The 17,143-nt window shown below is 44.2% G+C and overlaps 1 protein-coding gene across 1 annotated transcript in view; it reads left to right on the top strand.

Moving 5' to 3' along the window:
• Positions 1–9,486, top strand: part of FBP2 (fructose-bisphosphatase 2) — a 35,618-nt gene extending 26,132 nt beyond the window's left edge. Inside the window, exons 5-7 of the mRNA XM_030832873.2 lie at positions 1,117–1,254; positions 5,911–6,030; positions 9,292–9,486. Coding sequence (XP_030688733.1) covers positions 1,117–1,254; positions 5,911–6,030; positions 9,292–9,486 — 453 coding nt within the window. The remainder of the gene's footprint in view (positions 1–1,116; positions 1,255–5,910; positions 6,031–9,291) is intronic.
• Positions 9,487–17,143: the final 7,657 nt, after the last annotated feature.

Below are 17,143 nucleotides of genomic sequence, written 5' to 3'. Positions count from 1 at the left end.
GAGACATCCAGCCTTTCAAAGTGAATCTGCAGCTAGCTAAGTACATTCCTAGGGATGAGAATGTCAACGCTCTAATTCTGAGGATTTAAAAAACATTTATCGGGCTTCCCTGGTGGCGCAGTGGTTGACAGTCTGCCTGCCGATGCAGGGGACACGGGTTCGTGCCCCGGTCTGGGAAGATCCCACATGCCGCGGAGCGGCTGGGCCCGTGAGCCATGGCCGCTGAGCCTGCGTGTCTGGAGCCTGTGCTCTGCAACGGGAGAGGCCGCAGCAGTGAGAGGCCCGCGTTCTGCAAAAAAAAAAAAAAAAAAAAAAAAACCATTTATCAACTGTTCCTCATGCTGAGCGAATACAGTTTCTGACTGAAGGGATTTCTCTTTACCCATATAAGAGTAGTTGGGATACAAGGAACTTTGAATGGTTTCCAACATTGAGTCGTTAAGATAAACAAAATAACTGGGCGCTTCCCTGGCGGTCCAGTGGTTAAGACTCCACGCTTCCGATGCAGGGAGCACAGGTTCGATCCCTGGTTGGGGAACTAAGATCCCACGTGCCTCACCATGTGCCTGCCCCCCCCCCAAAAAAAAGCTGAACTGAATGTGGAAGAGGATGGCAAAAACATTATAGGAAATACAGGATAAATAAGTTAAAGAAAAATAACTGGACCACAAATTAGTGGTCTAACTGCATCCCCCACTTTCATGACAAATCCCATTTGAGTAACTCTTTCCTCTCATTGTTGATGGCCCAAATCTTCCTGAAAACATTAGGAATTAACCGGGGGTGAGAACTTGGGGGATAAATACAGCTAGGTTCTTTACAAATGAGTAACCTAGCTACGGTGAAAGTTACAAAGGAAATTTTCCCTCTTTTTCCTTTGAATTATTTTATTTCTTGTTATATCACTGCTTGAGCTGCCTGTGCAGGTTCCGTATTGTCACTGTTCTTTATACAACTCATCAAAACGTCACTGGGCAGGCTGCAGAGGACCCGGCAAACCCCAGGGTTCTTTTAGCAGACCCACATCTTCTACTGTTCTCTGGTTGTTGGTGTGTGCTGTTGGCTTCTGTTTCCTGGTATCTCTCTTCTTCCTGGTGTTTCTTTTCACCTTTCTAGGCTCTTGGTGAATTTGTCCTGGTGGAAAAAGACGTCAAGATTAAAAACAAAGGAAAGATTTACAGCCTCAATGAGGGCTATGCCAAGTACTTTGACGCCGCCACTACAGAATATGTGCAGAAAAAGAAATTTCCCGAGGTGAGTGAAGAAAGCTAAGGCAGAAGCAGGGGGAATGCTGTCTCAGTGGGTTCCTGTTTTGGGGATGGCTGTCGGGGCCTGGCTGAAAGAGGTTGATGCCCCTGTTTATGGCTCCGGACCGTATGAGAATGGCAAACTCTGACTTTCTTCATAAGCAATCAAAGTCTTTCATAGCTAAAACTTACGTAGTATAGATAATACTCTCCAGGTGAGTTTTTCCAGGAGAAATTGTCTATGAAGAAGGGAGAGGCCAATATTTCAAAATCCAGAGTTTCAGGTCAGAGCATCTCCCCTGTCATGTTTTGCTCAGCTACCACCTGTGCTGATTCTGGTCACTTAATTGTATTTAGGTGGAATAATTACATTTAAAAGTACCATTCCTATGCTCTAATATCAAGGCCTGCTGTTTACTCCAAGTTTTAGGAAGGTCTTTGGCTCTCAGTGTGATCACCGAGTCCTGGACTTCATGTGGCTATTAATATAGCCCAAACCGGGCTTCCCTGGTGGCACAGTGGTTGAGAGTCCGCCTGCCGATGCAGGGGACATGGGTTCGTGCCCCGGTCTGGGAAGATCCCACATGCCGTGGAGCGGCTGGGCCCGTGAGCCATGGCCGCTGAGCCTGCGCGTCCGGAGCCTGGGCTCCGCAACGGGAGAGGCCACAACGGTGAGAGGCCCGCGTACCGCAAAAAAAGAACAAAACAAAAAAACAAACAAACAAACAAAAAATATAGCCCAAACAATCCAGTATGTATGTCTGCCGTACAAAGAGCGCTTTTAAGACAGGTGTGGGAAGGAGTCAGAGCATTTTCAGATCAAGAATGTGAAGTCTGACCTACACTGGAAGTGGCTGGGAAAGCAGTGGTGTGATGTGCCAGCCTGGCTATCCCGGGAAGCCCTTCACGAGCTCCAGGGCGAAAAAGCTCAGGATTCCAGAGGGTGCAGAGCAGTTAGTTAACAGGGTGCTGGGACCTGCCTCTGCTGCCTCAAACGGAAGCTTTAGAGAGTTTTCTTCTTTCTCTGTTCTGTTTGTTCTTTAAGCAAAATTCTTAGAAGTGCAGTCTCCTGTACCTCTCCTTTGCTGTCATGCACAAACCTGTTAGACATCTTAAGGGCAGAAGTAACAGGATATGAATTGTGAGGTTGATAAAGTCAAAATTATTTACAAGTTCCCAGTCTTGGAGATGATTTCACGGTTGTTCCCATTCTAAACTAAAATGCGCCTCTTCTAGAACCCATAAAGGAAGATACATATTTTACCACTGAAAAACCAAACTCGTATGAAAAAAAAACAATTTTTTTTTTTTTTTTTTTTCGATACGCGGGCCTCTCACTGTTGTGGCCTCTCCCGTTGCGGAGCACAGGCTCCGGACACGCGGGCTCAGCGGCCACGGCTCACGGGCCCAGCTGCTCCGCGGCATGTGGGATCTTCCCGGACCGGGGCACGAACCCGTGTCCCCTGCAATGGCAGGCGGACTCTCAACCACTGTGCCACCAGGGAAGCCCCCTCTCCTGTACTTTTGCCCTCGGGAAGCCCCTCTCGAGTGTGAGCAGGCAGTGCTCCTCCCACACCTCATTCTTCCTGAGGCCATTGCTTCCCTGCAGGATCTTTGTGTTCCGGCTGCCATTCTCCCACACACCGCACCCCTGGGAGATGGGAAGTGGTCCAGGCACTTTTCCTTACCCTCTGCCATTGTGGAAGGAGCAGTCCTCCTTTGCTGTTTGTCTCCTGACAGTAGCAGCTTCTCCTATCCCTGACTGCACTCTTCTATGAGTCATGATAATAGTAGCTAGTGTATACTGTGTCAGACACTGTTCCTAGTGCTTGTTGTGTACTAACTCATTCAATTCTCCAACAGACTACAAGATAAGTGTTAATACCACAGTCCCCATTTTACATATGGGGAAATTGAGGCCCTGAACAGTCAAGTAATGTGACCGAGTTCAAGCTCTTCTTGCTTGCTGCATGGCAATAGAGGCCAATAGAGAGATGAGTTACTGGGGCAAAAAACAGCGACTTTATTGGGAAAGCCAGCAGACCAAGAAGATGGTGGACTAGTGTCCCAAAGAACCACCTTACCTGAGTTAGAATTCAGGCTTCTTTTACACTAAAAGGGAAGAGGGTGTGACTGGTTGTTGCAGACTTCTTGGTGTCAGAATCTTTGTTCTTGCAGCTGTCAACATAGGTCAAGTCAGGATGTTCCTGTAAATCTACAACAAGACAAATGTTATTCTCTGTTCTGCAACTTTTTATCTCTATATGAATGGAAAAGTGACCTTTGAAGGTCAGAGCCTTGAGAATGGGCTGTCCTGTATATTTCAGCCTAGAGGCAGCATTCTTACTTTGTAGCAAAAGCAATAGAATACAAAGGTTAAAGTAAAATAAACAGATCCAATATGGAGTCAGATTTGTTCTTCCTTATTCAGTAACTTGAGTAAAGATGACCTTATTTAACTGGTAGAGCCAGGATTAAAATCTAAGCCTTCTGGTGCGCAACAGATCTCTAGGGCTTTTTTTCATCTTGTAAAGCTGGAATTCTACATCCATTGAACAACAATTCCCCATTTCCTCCTCCCCTCCCCCATCCCTAGTAACCATATTCCCCTATGTGTTTCTATGTGCTGGATTACTTTAGATACCTCAGGTAAGTGGAATCATGTAGTGTTTGTCTTTTTGTGACTGGCTCATTTCACTTAGCATAATGTCCTCAAGGTTCATCCATGTTGTAACAAGTGACAGGATTTCCTTCTTTTTCAAGTCTGAATAATATTCCACTGTGTGTATATACCACATTTTCTTATCCACCTATCTGTCAATGGACACTCAGGTTGCTTCCACTTCTTGGCTATTGTGAATAATGCTGCAGTGAACATGGGTATGGAGAATCTCTTTGAGATTCTATTTCCTAGTTTTTTAGGACAAATACCCAGAAGTTGGAAGGATGTTTCCTTTTTTTTTAAAGTTTCTCTTTCCTGTCATTCCCTCTTTAACCCTCTTTGCTCCATTGTCTGCCCTTTATAATCCTCTTTTTTCTGTGTTGCCAAATCCAGCGTCATATTTCCACCTTATGTTACCTGACCTTTCCATGGCATTTAGGGCTGTTTACCCCTTCCTTGGCCTTGTGTCTGGTTTTACGTCCACCTTCCTAATCATCTTCTTAGCCTCTTTTACTGGCTTCCACACTTCTGCCTGCCCTTCAAGCTTGGTACAGGACTTTATTCCAAACAAACCTCTCAGCTCACACTTGGTATCCTGCCAGGGTGAACTCATCCAGTCTCTTCTGATGGAATTCAGTTCTGCTTGCTCCTCAGACACCTAGAACTCCACATGTCCAACTCTGACCCTCCTATCCCCCACCCCCCACTAAACATACACCCCCAATTCTGCTCCTTCGTGGTTCTTCTTCTCTTGATCCATACTGCCTCAACCATCATGCTCATTCCCAGCAACATTCGGGGAATGAGTCGAGAGGATTACCTCTTTCTTATGCCCATGTCTAATCATTCACTTGGTGTTATCAACTCTATTTCCTAAATATCTCTCAAGTTAGTCCATTTTCTTCATCCTTATGGCCATTGGTCTAATTCAGACCTGTGTTCTCTTACCTACTGAGAAGTCTCTTAATTGGCATCTGAAGGTGTTTTATATACTTAGTATCATTATGTGAATAAAATGGAGGAGGCAAAACCTCCCATGTAATTTTTAAGGTAACAACCTGAGTATTGCTTTCAAGAAGTCTCACGTAAATGAAATTCAGTAGGTATTTTCCCAGCACGTACTTGTTGCCTCACACCAGGCTGGGCTCAGGGAATGCCAAGATCAAGCAGGAAGTCTTTTCCCCAAGGGCGTCACAGACTGATGGAGGGGCTTCTGAATATAAATGCTTATGAAATCAATGCATTTTATTAGGGCTGATGCCACCCAAAACACTGGATATCTGCCCTGAGGAAGTTTGGTGTTTCCCTGCACTGTCAGAGAATTATTAGATTAGACACAGAAGTCTCGGATGGGTCGCTGAATGAGGAAAAGCAAACCTGCCCAAACCATTTCATCAGATAGTCGTGCCTTACCTGACATGCCCTACTTGAGGGAAATGATGAACTTTGTTTTTTTCAGAACAAATATTCTTTTCATTACATGACTAATGAAATTGAGGTTTATAAGGAAGTTGTTGTATTTCTTTGCATGTTTTCTAAGGCTCCTTAAAATAATTTTGCCAGTGAATAAACACTGCTTACACTAAGTGCAAAAGTTGTCATGGTTCAAGGGAATCTGGTTTTCAGAAAGCTGAAAAGTGTTCTGAACTCTGGGGGCCAAGGAGGAGATTCAAGGAACAGCCAAACAGTTGGCGTTTGTCTGTACTTCCTTTTTCTTTTTTAAAAAAAATTTTTTTTTTCTTGTTAGCTTCTGTCTTAGGACACATATTGTCTCTCACTTTAAGTAGTCCAACATTTAATGAGTCCAATCACTAGTTGAGGTTTGGGGGCTCCTGATGAATGGAATGCTCAGTTATATAATATTTTCAATTCCTAAGCTAGTGGGTGGAAGAAGGAGGCCCTGGAATGCAGAGGTCGCACCAGCTGGATGTGTGACCTGACGCAGGTGCTGAGTAATTGCTAAGCTCACTGCATCTTGTCTCTTTCCTCTCTGCCTTCTAGGATGGCAGTGCTCCCTATGGGGCCAGGTATGTGGGCTCCATGGTGGCTGACGTGCACCGCACCCTGGTCTATGGAGGGATCTTCCTGTACCCAGCGAACCAGAAAAATCCGAAGGGCAAGGTAAACTCTCCTTTGTCTGCTGGCTGAACCCGTTCAGGGAACCAGTCAGAATTCGCTTTCTCATCATGCCTGCTTTTTGGCTACTGCCCTGTCCTTGGCATGTCTGTCTGCGAGTGGGCAGGTGGAAGAGAAATGAAGTCTCTATCCCATTAGTGAATTCTGAGGCTGTGGTAGAAGGTGTGGAGAAGGAGGTGGCTGAAGTTGTTGTTATTGGTGATTGTCACTGGCCTTCACTTCCGCGGGCCTCACGCCCCTCAATTCACTGTGAGTCAGCTGTGTTCATCTCCCACTTTCCCAATGCTGTGTCTATCTTTTAGCTTCATCAGCAACTGATTTTGCATCATAGACCCTTTTGAGAATTTAATGAAACTTATGGACCCACTTCCCAGAAGAAAATTACACATAAACATACACATTACATATGTTTTCAGGGGGTTCACGATGATCTGAGATCTACCCAAAAATTCCATAGAGAGTTCCCAAAGTCCAGACTAAGCAGTTCTGCTCAGAACTCATTCAATATTTCTGGAAAGGTAGCTCCTGGAAGGTCTCACTGCAACTTTCTGATCCCAATGCGTCTGTTTTGAATAGACACCGCCATGGCAAGGTGCCTGATTTTTAGCCAGTCACAGAATCATAGGTGGGTAGACAAATCCAGACAAAGCCCTGTCGTATTCTCTGACACACTAATAAGTAGCCACATGTATATATGTCTCTCAGCATGGGCGACCTGAATTATTGGAATGCCAGATTCAAAGCCACGGTAAGGAACCTAACACAGCACATGAGACCAGAGAGGAGATTTTAATATGCAGGTTGGTATGTCAGACATCTTTCTTCACATGAGTGTTTAGCTCACCTGTATTAGCTGGTTGAACTAAGAGTCACAGATAAATCTGCACAAAAGGTGCTGGAGGAAAGCAAAGTGTTACGGAGTATTAAGTGAGATAGAGTAGAAGATGTGGAAATTCTTTTTTGGCCGCGCCGCGCAGCATGCAGCATCTTAGTTCCTCGACCAAGGATTGAACCCACGTCCCCTGCAGTGGAAGTGTGGAGTCTTAACCACTGCACCACCAGGGAAGTCCCCTATTTTTTTTTTTTGGGGGGGTACGCGAGCCTCTCCCTGTTGTGGCCTCTCCTGTTGCGGAGCACAGGCTCCGGACACGCAGGCTCAGCGGCCATGGCTCACGGGCCCAGCCGCTCCGCGGCAGGTGGGATCTTCCCGGACCGGGTCACGAACCCGTGTCGCCTGCATCGGCAGGCGGACTCTCAACCACTGCGCCACCAGGGAAGCCCCACTTTTTTTTTTTTTTTTTTTTTTAATGTGGATATTCTTAAGTAGAACCGCTCTTGTCACGAACGCATTTCCAACGGGGAGAACGTTAAGACTAATCATTACTAATTATTAAGATGATTTAAAATGAGTCTTAAAATATCCACATATAATTATAAAAACATTTCCATAAGCATGTATAATTGCATATATAGATCTATATTCATAGCACCACATTGAAAGTATCATTGGTTTCTGACCTCCATGTTTTAGCTCTCAAGGTCTCTGTGTCCACATCTGTGTGTGTGGGTGCGTGGTTGGGTTCTCCTCCTATGTGCGCTTGTCTCTGTAGAGCAGTGTAGATTTTAATCGTGGAAAAAAAATAGATTGCATGGCCTGCAGGTCAAGGTACCATGAAGATCCGGACATTGTGTTTTAAGATGCGTTTACTACAACAATGGCATTTTAAGGTCAGAACAAACCTTGCCTCGGAGACAAGCTTTATGCAAGAATGCTGTGCTTATTTGTTTACTTATTTATTTATTGTATCTGAATCAACATGATACAAACAAAAGCATGGTATGCTGTTTTCCCAAAATGGCAACAAATGCCTTCTACAGTCTTAATTTACTTTCTCCTGGATGCGTGGCTCTCCAACCCAGATTGGAGATATTTTGTTCCTCTCTTTGAAATAACAATAATTTAAAAATCAGCACAAGATATAACTATTTTCTCCAAGTAGTTTTAACAAACGCATTTCAAGAAAAGAATGGAAAGAAAAAGGCTGCACAGAGCTAGATCAACCACTTTGAAAGCTCATTGCAGAAAAGGAGAAAAATTTTTTAACTACAGATTTTGTACCTATGGGGGAAGGAAGGAGAAGATAGTATGATACTGAGTCAGAGCGTGCAGCTAGAATGTCACCCTGAATCTAATGTGATGTGTGTGTGTGTCCGCTGTGGGTCAGGGGATGGGGAGAGAGTCAGAACATAATGACAGAAGTAGACCCAGAAAGGACATTCAGTCAGCCCATTTCAAATCAATTCACCATATTCTAACTGGACACAGGACAGACACCCGCTAGTTCTCACAGTGCCTTTTAGAAAGGCATTTCTTTCTCAGAGCAGGCTCGGCCCTGGACACATGTACCTGGCCTGGCAAACAAAGGTGCAGGCTGATTTCCCCCACCCCCATTTCTGCCCTCCACTGGGAGCCCCTGTGCAATGTACACGGTAGCCTTGTTTGGACACTCTCTACATGTCAGGCAGTACTAGGAATGGAGATGCCACAAAGACCAACCTGGCAGACCCCTCCCCTGCCCTCAAGGGAGGGCGTCCAATGAGGAAGGCAGATGTTAAACAAACTTCAGAGTCTGGACTGTTATGAAAGGGGAAGCACAGGATTCTGTGGGAGAGCATGCAACGAGAGAGTTAACTAACTTAGTCTAAGGGGCCAAAAGGAAAGGCCATTTAAAACCAGCAAACTGTTCGGCCAAGTCGACACTTGAGATGTTCCTCCCCACGATGCCGGACACTGTGGTTATCTTGAGAGACTGGCCAGCACTCCCGAGGTGACCTTCCGATCCCATCCAAGCTAGACCCTTGACTGGCCATAAGGCCTGGCATATAGAGGCTCCTAACCGGGCCCCGCAGAATCAGTTGACCTCACTGCGGAACCAGAGAGAAATGAGTACCTAGATCTCATACTCCCAAGTGAGAAGGCCAAGCTTTCATAAGCATAAAGGTCACAAGACAGGTAGACTTCGACCAGAGGTGTCCCCAAAGGCATATGTGGTAAGCATCAGCGGAGGCACTCAGCCTCCTGGAGAGTGTAGGGCTCGGGCAGCCAGCTCCGCTGAGATGCGCAAATGCACTCGCACTAATGAGACAGCAGTTGAGTAATTGGAATTCCTCGTGGAGCTTTAGGGGCGTGGCTTGGGAATTTTGACAACTTGCAACACTTGTCCACCTGACTCTGTTCCTCCGCAGCTCCGGCTCTTGTATGAGTGCAATCCTGTGGCCTACATCATCGAGCAGGCAGGAGGCATGGCGACCACAGGCACCCAGCCTGTGCTGGACGTGAAGCCTGAGGCCATTCACCAACGAGTCCCCCTCATTCTAGGGTCCCCGGATGACGTGCAGGAATATCTCACCTGTGTACAGAAAAACCAGGCAGGCAGGTAGTGAGTCTGACCCCTCAAGCCCTCTTCTCCTTGTGTGGTACCTTGTTAAGGACCCTAGATGAATGATAGGTGAGTGAATGCCGGTGATGAGAAACAAAAGGCAAATCCACCAGATCACATCCAGAGGAGCAGAAGCCAAGGGCTCACAATAAGTCTAGAAGCCAGAGGCGAGTCTGTGGTCAGTGTCAAGGGCTAAAAATAAAACCCACGTGTGAAAAGAACAACTTTGATTTGTCTTCTGTCATGAACAGTGGCAAATAGGGTTGTGATTCTAAGTCTAGCAGCCCAAGTAATCAGCAGCTCTTCACCTGTGGGCCAAAGGGACAGAGATCAGTTAAGAATTTGTCTTGGTTTGCTTAAAATTTGAACCTAGTGTCTGAGTCCTATAGTGATTAATTTCCTTTCTTATAAAATAGATATGTTTATTTTTTATATATACTTATTATATATACTTATATATATTCAAGGTATATAAATATATACATTATATATATTTAAATATATAAACGGCTGACTTAATTTCTTAGAAGTTTTTGTCTTATTGTGGATAGGTTTTGAGTTAGAAATCTCATGGGTATTAAATTCTAAAATTTTGGATCAAGCCTTTATTAGGAGCAATTATTTGGATAACCAACAACTATTTGAATAGAAAAATGTGGTCACCTATTGACAAAGCCACATGCTAATTGGAATTAATATTTAAAAATTAATACCTACTTTTCTCAACCTCTTGACTTTTCCTTTTTAATATTTTCAGGAAATGTTTTAATCTATCCTAGGCCCTAACCAGAGTGCACTGGTTAATGACCCTTCATTTGTCCAAATTATGTCTAGATTGGGACGGGGTGGCATATGCATCAGAAATCTCAGCTTGCTTTCCCAAGAGTTGCTATATATGTTTATGGACCTGGAGGCCAAAAAAGCCTAATGAAATATTCACAAACAAATCCAGAAACATTTAAAACAAAGATACATCAGGACAAAATCAGGCTTAACTCCAAAATTCAAGAATGATTCAATATTAGAAAATCTAGGGACTTCCCTGGTGGCACAGAGGTTAAGAATCCGCCTGCCAATGTAGGGGACACAGGTTAGAAACCTGGTCTGGGAAGATCCCACATGCCGCGGAGCAACTAAGCCCGTGCACCACAACTACTGAGTCTGCGCTCTAGAGCCCGTGCTCCACAACAAGAGAAGCCACCACAATGAGAAGCCCGCGCAGCACAACGAAGAGTAGCCCCCGCTCACCGCAACTGGAGAAAGCCTGAAGGCAGCCACAAAGACCCAGTGCAGCCAAAAATAATAAAATAAATAAACTAATTAATTAAAAAAAAGAAAATCCATTAAATAATGCATTAGATTAAAGCAAAAGGCAGTGGTGGGGAGGTGGGGGCTAGGAGAAACCATGGGAAGAAACATTCCTTTCCCACTTTAGCTTTGGACAAGGTGGTTCATACCACCCAAAGATGGATTTCAATTTGGATATAATTCAGGATTCAGTAGTGTTCCTCAGTCCACCTCTGCTTGGCAGCAGTAACAGAAGCAGTAAAATTTAATACGTAATCGAAAAATTTTCATCTTCCTCCACAAAACACAAAGATTTTCTAGGAAAAATTCTGATTCTAACCAATGGGCTATTAATGCTTCATTAGACATTTCATCAGAAACTTATATCTCAAAGATTCAAACTGAAGTCTTCACTTCTTAGGAATAAATTGATCCAGTGAGCACATGGTTTCAGGACTACACAGCCAGGAGGGGAAGGATTTCTAGGTGAATGATAGCACCTTCAATCATGGTCTGTGTTGCTTTGATGAATGTGGTAGGTGCTCAGGGAAAGATCCATTCACTCACTTCCCTTCTTCAAGCTTGAGACTCTTGGTCCCTGCACCTCAAATCTAAGAACGGGAAACTAGGGAAGAGTATGGGACTCGCATTCTGTTCTCAGTGGCTACATATCAAAGATTTGAGAGCATTGGTGCAATGGTGCCTGGGTGACCAGTGCTTTCATAGGCAGGGTCTGGAAAGACCCTCAGAAAGAAGTTGGGCTCTCTGGCCGAAGTGATCTGAGAATCCCTTTCCTCTTGGTTTCTCTTTCCCTCCAGATTGCCTTCCCAGTTTAGATGCTTTTGTCTATCTCAGGAGAAATCCAGTTGTTCTTTCCATTTTCCAGCAGCCCCCAAAGGACCCTCTACAGGTCTGGCCCCACTTGGGGAAGGTGGGACCATTCACTGGTTTCTATTGTATTTTGGGCAGATGAGCTTCCACAGCTTGGGGGGCAGACCCATTAACACATCAAAAGGAAAGAAGCATTTTAATAGATACTCTTTAAAAATAAGAAGAAAACATGGTGTTTCAAATCAGTGGGACATGAATGACTGGTGTTTGAATAATAAGCTAGTCATTTGGGGGAAAAAATAAACAACCACCCAAAACATAGATCTGCAAACATGTTGCAGATGCATTCCAGAATTAAACATAAATAATAAAGCTGTAAAGGTATGGCAAAAAGATAAAGAAGAATATATTTATGACCTTAAACGGGACCAAAAGACACAAAGCGTAAGATATAAAGGAAAGGCAGATGTGAATATATCAAAGTAAAAACAATACACCACAGAGTTAAAAGACAATTGATAGCTTAGGAGAAAATATTTGTAACCTATAACAAAAAATGAACATCAAGAATTATGCATATTGAGAGGAAAAGGAAACTATCCTAGAGAAATACACTACGGATATAACGCTGCCATTTGCAGAAGAGAAAACACAAACAGTCAATAAACATGTGAAAAGATGGTTAGACTCCCTGATGATCAGGGAGATGTAAGTGAAATAACATCACTTTTCACTTATCAGATTGGCAAGGTACAATGAAGACTGAAAATATCAAATGTGCTAACAATGCAGGGAAATGACCCCATTCCCTCTGCTGGTGAGACAGATGGTGGGGACAGCCTTCTGAGAAGGCGATTTGGCAGTTCTGTTTAAATGGACAGCCCCTCTGGCCCAGTAGTCCTACACTTTGGTATGTATAAAACAGCCTAGATTAGTCTTTTAAAAATTAAGTGTTGCTTGTAATGGCAAAAAGATGAGAGCAATTTAAATGTCCACCTGTAGGGAGATAGTTGATTTGTTGTGCAGCAGTTTAAATAAGTTGGGACTTACAAACCCACTCCAGTCTTTTATGAATATGGAAATAAATACCTTAAATAGTTTTATACAAAGGCATTCTTAACATCAAAATAGACAAACGCAGACAGAAAGAAATATATCAGCTAGCACCCTAAGGTCTTTTGTTTCTTTTTAACCTGATGAGAATTAACATGTTCTTTACTCACTGGCTTCACTTTCATGAAATGGAATCTAATCGCTTTTTTTTTTTTTTTTTTTTACTGAGGAAGAGAATACAAATGAGAAAGATATAGAGGGAAGGTAGGAAATGGTGGGTGGGTCTATAAGGTGGGTCTGTGTATCAGTCAGGGTTCTCCAGAGAAACAGAGCCGATAGGGGACACACACACACCTATGTTACAGTCGTTTTTTGTTTTTTTTTTAAAATAAATTTATTTATTTATAGCTGTGTTGGGTCTTCGTTTCTGTGCGAGGGCTTTCTCTAGTTGTGGCAAGCGGGGGCCACTCTTCATCGCGGTGCGCGGGCCTCTCACTATCGCGGGCTCTCCCGTTGCGGAGCACAGGCTCCAGACGCGCAGGCTCAGTAGTCGTGGCTCACGGGCCTAGTCGCTCCGCGGCATGCGGGATCCTCCCAGACCAGGGCTCGAACCCGTGTCCCCTGCATTAGCAGGCAGATTCTCAACCACTGCGCCACCAGGGAAGCCCCTATGTTACAGCCTTGAGGCAGAATTCCTGCTTCCCAGGGAAACCTCAGTTTTGCTCTTACGACCTTCAGCTGACGGAAGAGGCCGAAGGGGTTGAGGACAGGCCGTCTCAGAAGGTGCTCCTTTGGCATATTGATTATTTTGAGCTGAAGGCACTTGAGAATCAGCAGATCCAGGAAGAGCTTTCTGATCTGCCCTTTCTACCTGAAAGCAGGTTATGAAATTTCCCATGAGAGATGTGCCCTCCCTGTAGCAGGAAGAGAAATACGTGCTTGTCACCAGAGACTGGGAGTCCACAAGGAAATGGATCTGTGTGAACAAACCTGCTAAAATAACCCTCATCTTCCACTAGTTTTGCACCCCTCTGCCCCCATATACAGCTTCTAGTCACTTCCCCACAATTACTGCCCTTAGGCCAAACCCCTTTGTCTTGTCATTTTTTCACAAATTTATCATTTCTTTGCCTAAAGGGTATAAAAGCTTTCAGCTCTGGTCACTTCCTTGGAACTTCATTCTCTTGTAAAAGTCCCCATGTACGTGTAAAGTTTAATAAAATGTGTATGATTTTCTTCTGTTAATCTGGCTTATGTCAGTTTAATTCTTAGGCAGGCCAGACACCCTAAGAAGGTAGGGAAGAATTTTTCATTCCCTACATGCCCACTCACATCATCGAGAAAAATATTTAAAGTCAACTGATAGTAAATGTTAATCACTTCTACACGGTATCTTCACAGCAACTTCTAGACTAGTGTTTGACCAAAGAACTGGGCACCATAGCCTAGCCAAGTTGACACATAAAATTAACCATCACAATCTGAAGTACAAACGAGGAAAGATGACCAAGCTATAATCATAGGGGAAAAGGGCATTTTGCAAATAGATATGACGCGATGCCACTTTCATAAAATAAAATTAAAAAAAAAACGACAAAACTACATGATCCAGTCCCTCACATTTCACTAGTGGCTATAACTTCTGTGCAGTCTGCCAAGACCTACTTCTGTAATTATATGTGCCTCCTTCCCCAGAGTTCTCATTGCATCTGTCTCTTCACTGGCTTCCTTGCATGTCTTCCTCTCTCTCTCTCTCTCTCACACACACACACACACACACACACACACACATGAACCAGGTACCATGCCTGGTGCTAGGGATTTAGCTGTGAAGTAGACAGACAAAATCCCTGCCCTCAAAGAGCTCAGGCCTGGTGGATGGGACACACGTGTAACTCTGGGGATAAAGTACTGTGTGTTTGCTTTGGAGCCATTTGAAGGAGCTGCCACTCCAGAAGTGAGGAGTCAGGCAAGGCTTCCCAGTGGAAATGACGTTTAAACTGAGGCCTGAAAGTGGGACTAGAAGCTTGTCAGGAGAAGGTTAGGGAGGACGGAGAAGACAAGTGACAGGGATGAGCCCTAGAGGTGAGGGGACAGATGGGCAAAGATTTGAAAATGGTTAGAGTATGACTTATTGGGGGCACAACTGGTAATTCATTATGGCTGTGGGGGGTAGAGTGTGAGGAGGGTAGTGAGAGATGAGGCTGGAGGGGTAAGAAAGGCCCAACTCATGCAGGGTGTTTTGAGTTGGTTAAGGAGTATGGAGTTTGTCCCGAGGGCAATGGGGAGCCACTGATGAGTTTTAAGCAATGGAGGAACGTAATCAATATGCATTTTAGTAAATATTACCTACAATATAGACAACGGATTTGAAGTAGTCAAACTAGAGTCTTGTTAGGTCACCGTCAAGAAGGTTAATGTCATCATCTTGGCAAAAATTGATGGTGATGATGGCCCCGATCAAAAGCCATGAGGATGGAGAGAAGTGTAGGTGTTTGAGAGCTGTTCATGTATCGGTGATTGATTACGTATGTCAGAGAAAAGGAGAGGGGAGGAATGAAGGATATGGATGGACATGCCATCCACAAAGCCAAGGAGCACTTGGAGATGACCTGGTTCTGGGGAAAGATGATGACTTCAGCTCTGTACGTTGGAGTCTGAAATGTCTGTGGGTTAGCTGAGTCAGGATGTCTCATAGGCAGTTGGATACATGGGTTTGGAACTCAGGAGAGCGACAGGAAGTCGTCAGCATGGAGGTGGTACCTGAAGTAATTAGACTAGATGAGGTCATTTGGGAGGATCTGGAAGGAAAGCATTACTGTAGGGACGGACCTAAGTTTGGATGAGAATAGAAGGTGGGGAAGTGGAGGATAGCAAGTTTAGACAAGCTGTTCAAGAGGTTCAGCTGGAAACAGGAGGAGGAAAATGCAGCAACTGGAATAACCCAGGGTTAAGAGGGGTTTTGCTTGCTTGTTTTATGATGGACAAGACACACTTACATCTTTTTTTTTTTTTTTTTTTTGCGGTACGCGGGCCTCTCACTGCTGTGGCCTCTCCCGTTGCGGAGCACAGGCTCCGGACGCACAGGCTCAGCGGCCATGGCTCACGGGCCCAGGCGCTCCGCGGCATGTGGGATCTTCCCGGACCGGGGCACGAACCCGTGTCCCCTGCATCGGCAGGTGGACTCCCAACCACTGCGCCACCAGGGAAGCCCTGCACTTACATCTTTAAAGAAAAAAAAAGAAGGGACAAAAACAATGAAAAACAAAACTGCATGTGTGTTTGGGTAAAGACAAAGCAAAAGGACTGTTAATATCCCTGAATTAATAATTTTGGTTGTTCCTCTGAGGAAGGGGAATATTTAAGAGGATACATTTCCAAAACGGGCCTTTGCTTTTTCTTCACTGCTTGATTCTTAAAACTCCGAGAATGTGTTCATATAATGTGGATACATCGATTATTCATTCGTCCAGAGAGCAGATCTTGTTGTGTGCCTGCTTTGTGCCAGGTCCTGTCTTTAGTGCTGAGGATAGAGAGATGAACAAAACAGAGCCCCTTGTCTCTGTATGGGTCTCCGTACAGACTAAGTGCTGATGTGTGGAAGAGACACAATAAACAAAACCAACAAATAAAATGTAATAGCATGTCAGATGGTGATAAATGCTATGGGAAAAATAAATCAGGGGAGGGGAGAACAGTACTACCAGGGGTTGTTTTAATTTTAGTTCCTGGTAAAGACAGGCTTCACAAAGAGGATGACATTCCAGCCAAATCCAGGGGGGAAGGAGGAGCCTTGTACACACCTAGGGGAAAGGCTTATAGGGAAGGGGACAAAAAATACATAAAAGTACATTTAAACTAAAAAAATGCTCAAAACATTAAAAAAAATACTCTATGCATGTTTTTAAGCATGCTACTTCCAGAATCTCACTCACCATATCTCAGGAATGGCCTGAGCACATTTTGTTGTTGTTGTTGTTTTTAATTTATTTTATTGAGGTATAGCTGATTTACAATGTTGTATTAATTTCCACTGTACACCAAAGTAATTCAGTTATGCATATATATATTCTTTTTCATATGCTTTTCCATTATGGTTTATTTCAGGACACTGAATATAGTTCCCTGGGCTATACAGTAGGACCTTGTTTATCCATTCTCTATATAATAGTTTGCATCTGCTAATCCCAAGATCTCAGTCCATCCCTCCCCCCAGCCCCCCCCGCCCCCACACCCTTGGCAACCACAAGTGTGTTCTCTATGTCTGTGAGTCTGTTTCTGTTTCACAGATAAGTTCACTTGTGTCGTATTTTAGATTCTACGTATAAGTGATATCACTTGATATTTATCTTCATCTAACTTACTTCACTTAGTATGATAATTTCTAGGTCCATCCATATTGCTGCAAATAGCATTATTTCATTCTTTTTTTGCGGTACGCGGGCCTCTCACTGTTGTGGCCCCTCCCGTTGCGGAGCACAGCCTCC

This window comes from Globicephala melas, chromosome 6 (genome assembly GCF_963455315.2).
Source record: "Globicephala melas chromosome 6, mGloMel1.2, whole genome shotgun sequence".
Lineage (NCBI taxonomy): Eukaryota > Metazoa > Chordata > Mammalia > Artiodactyla > Delphinidae > Globicephala > Globicephala melas.
The sequence above is the reverse complement of the archived record's forward strand: the minus strand, read 5'-3'. Positions and strand labels throughout refer to the sequence as shown.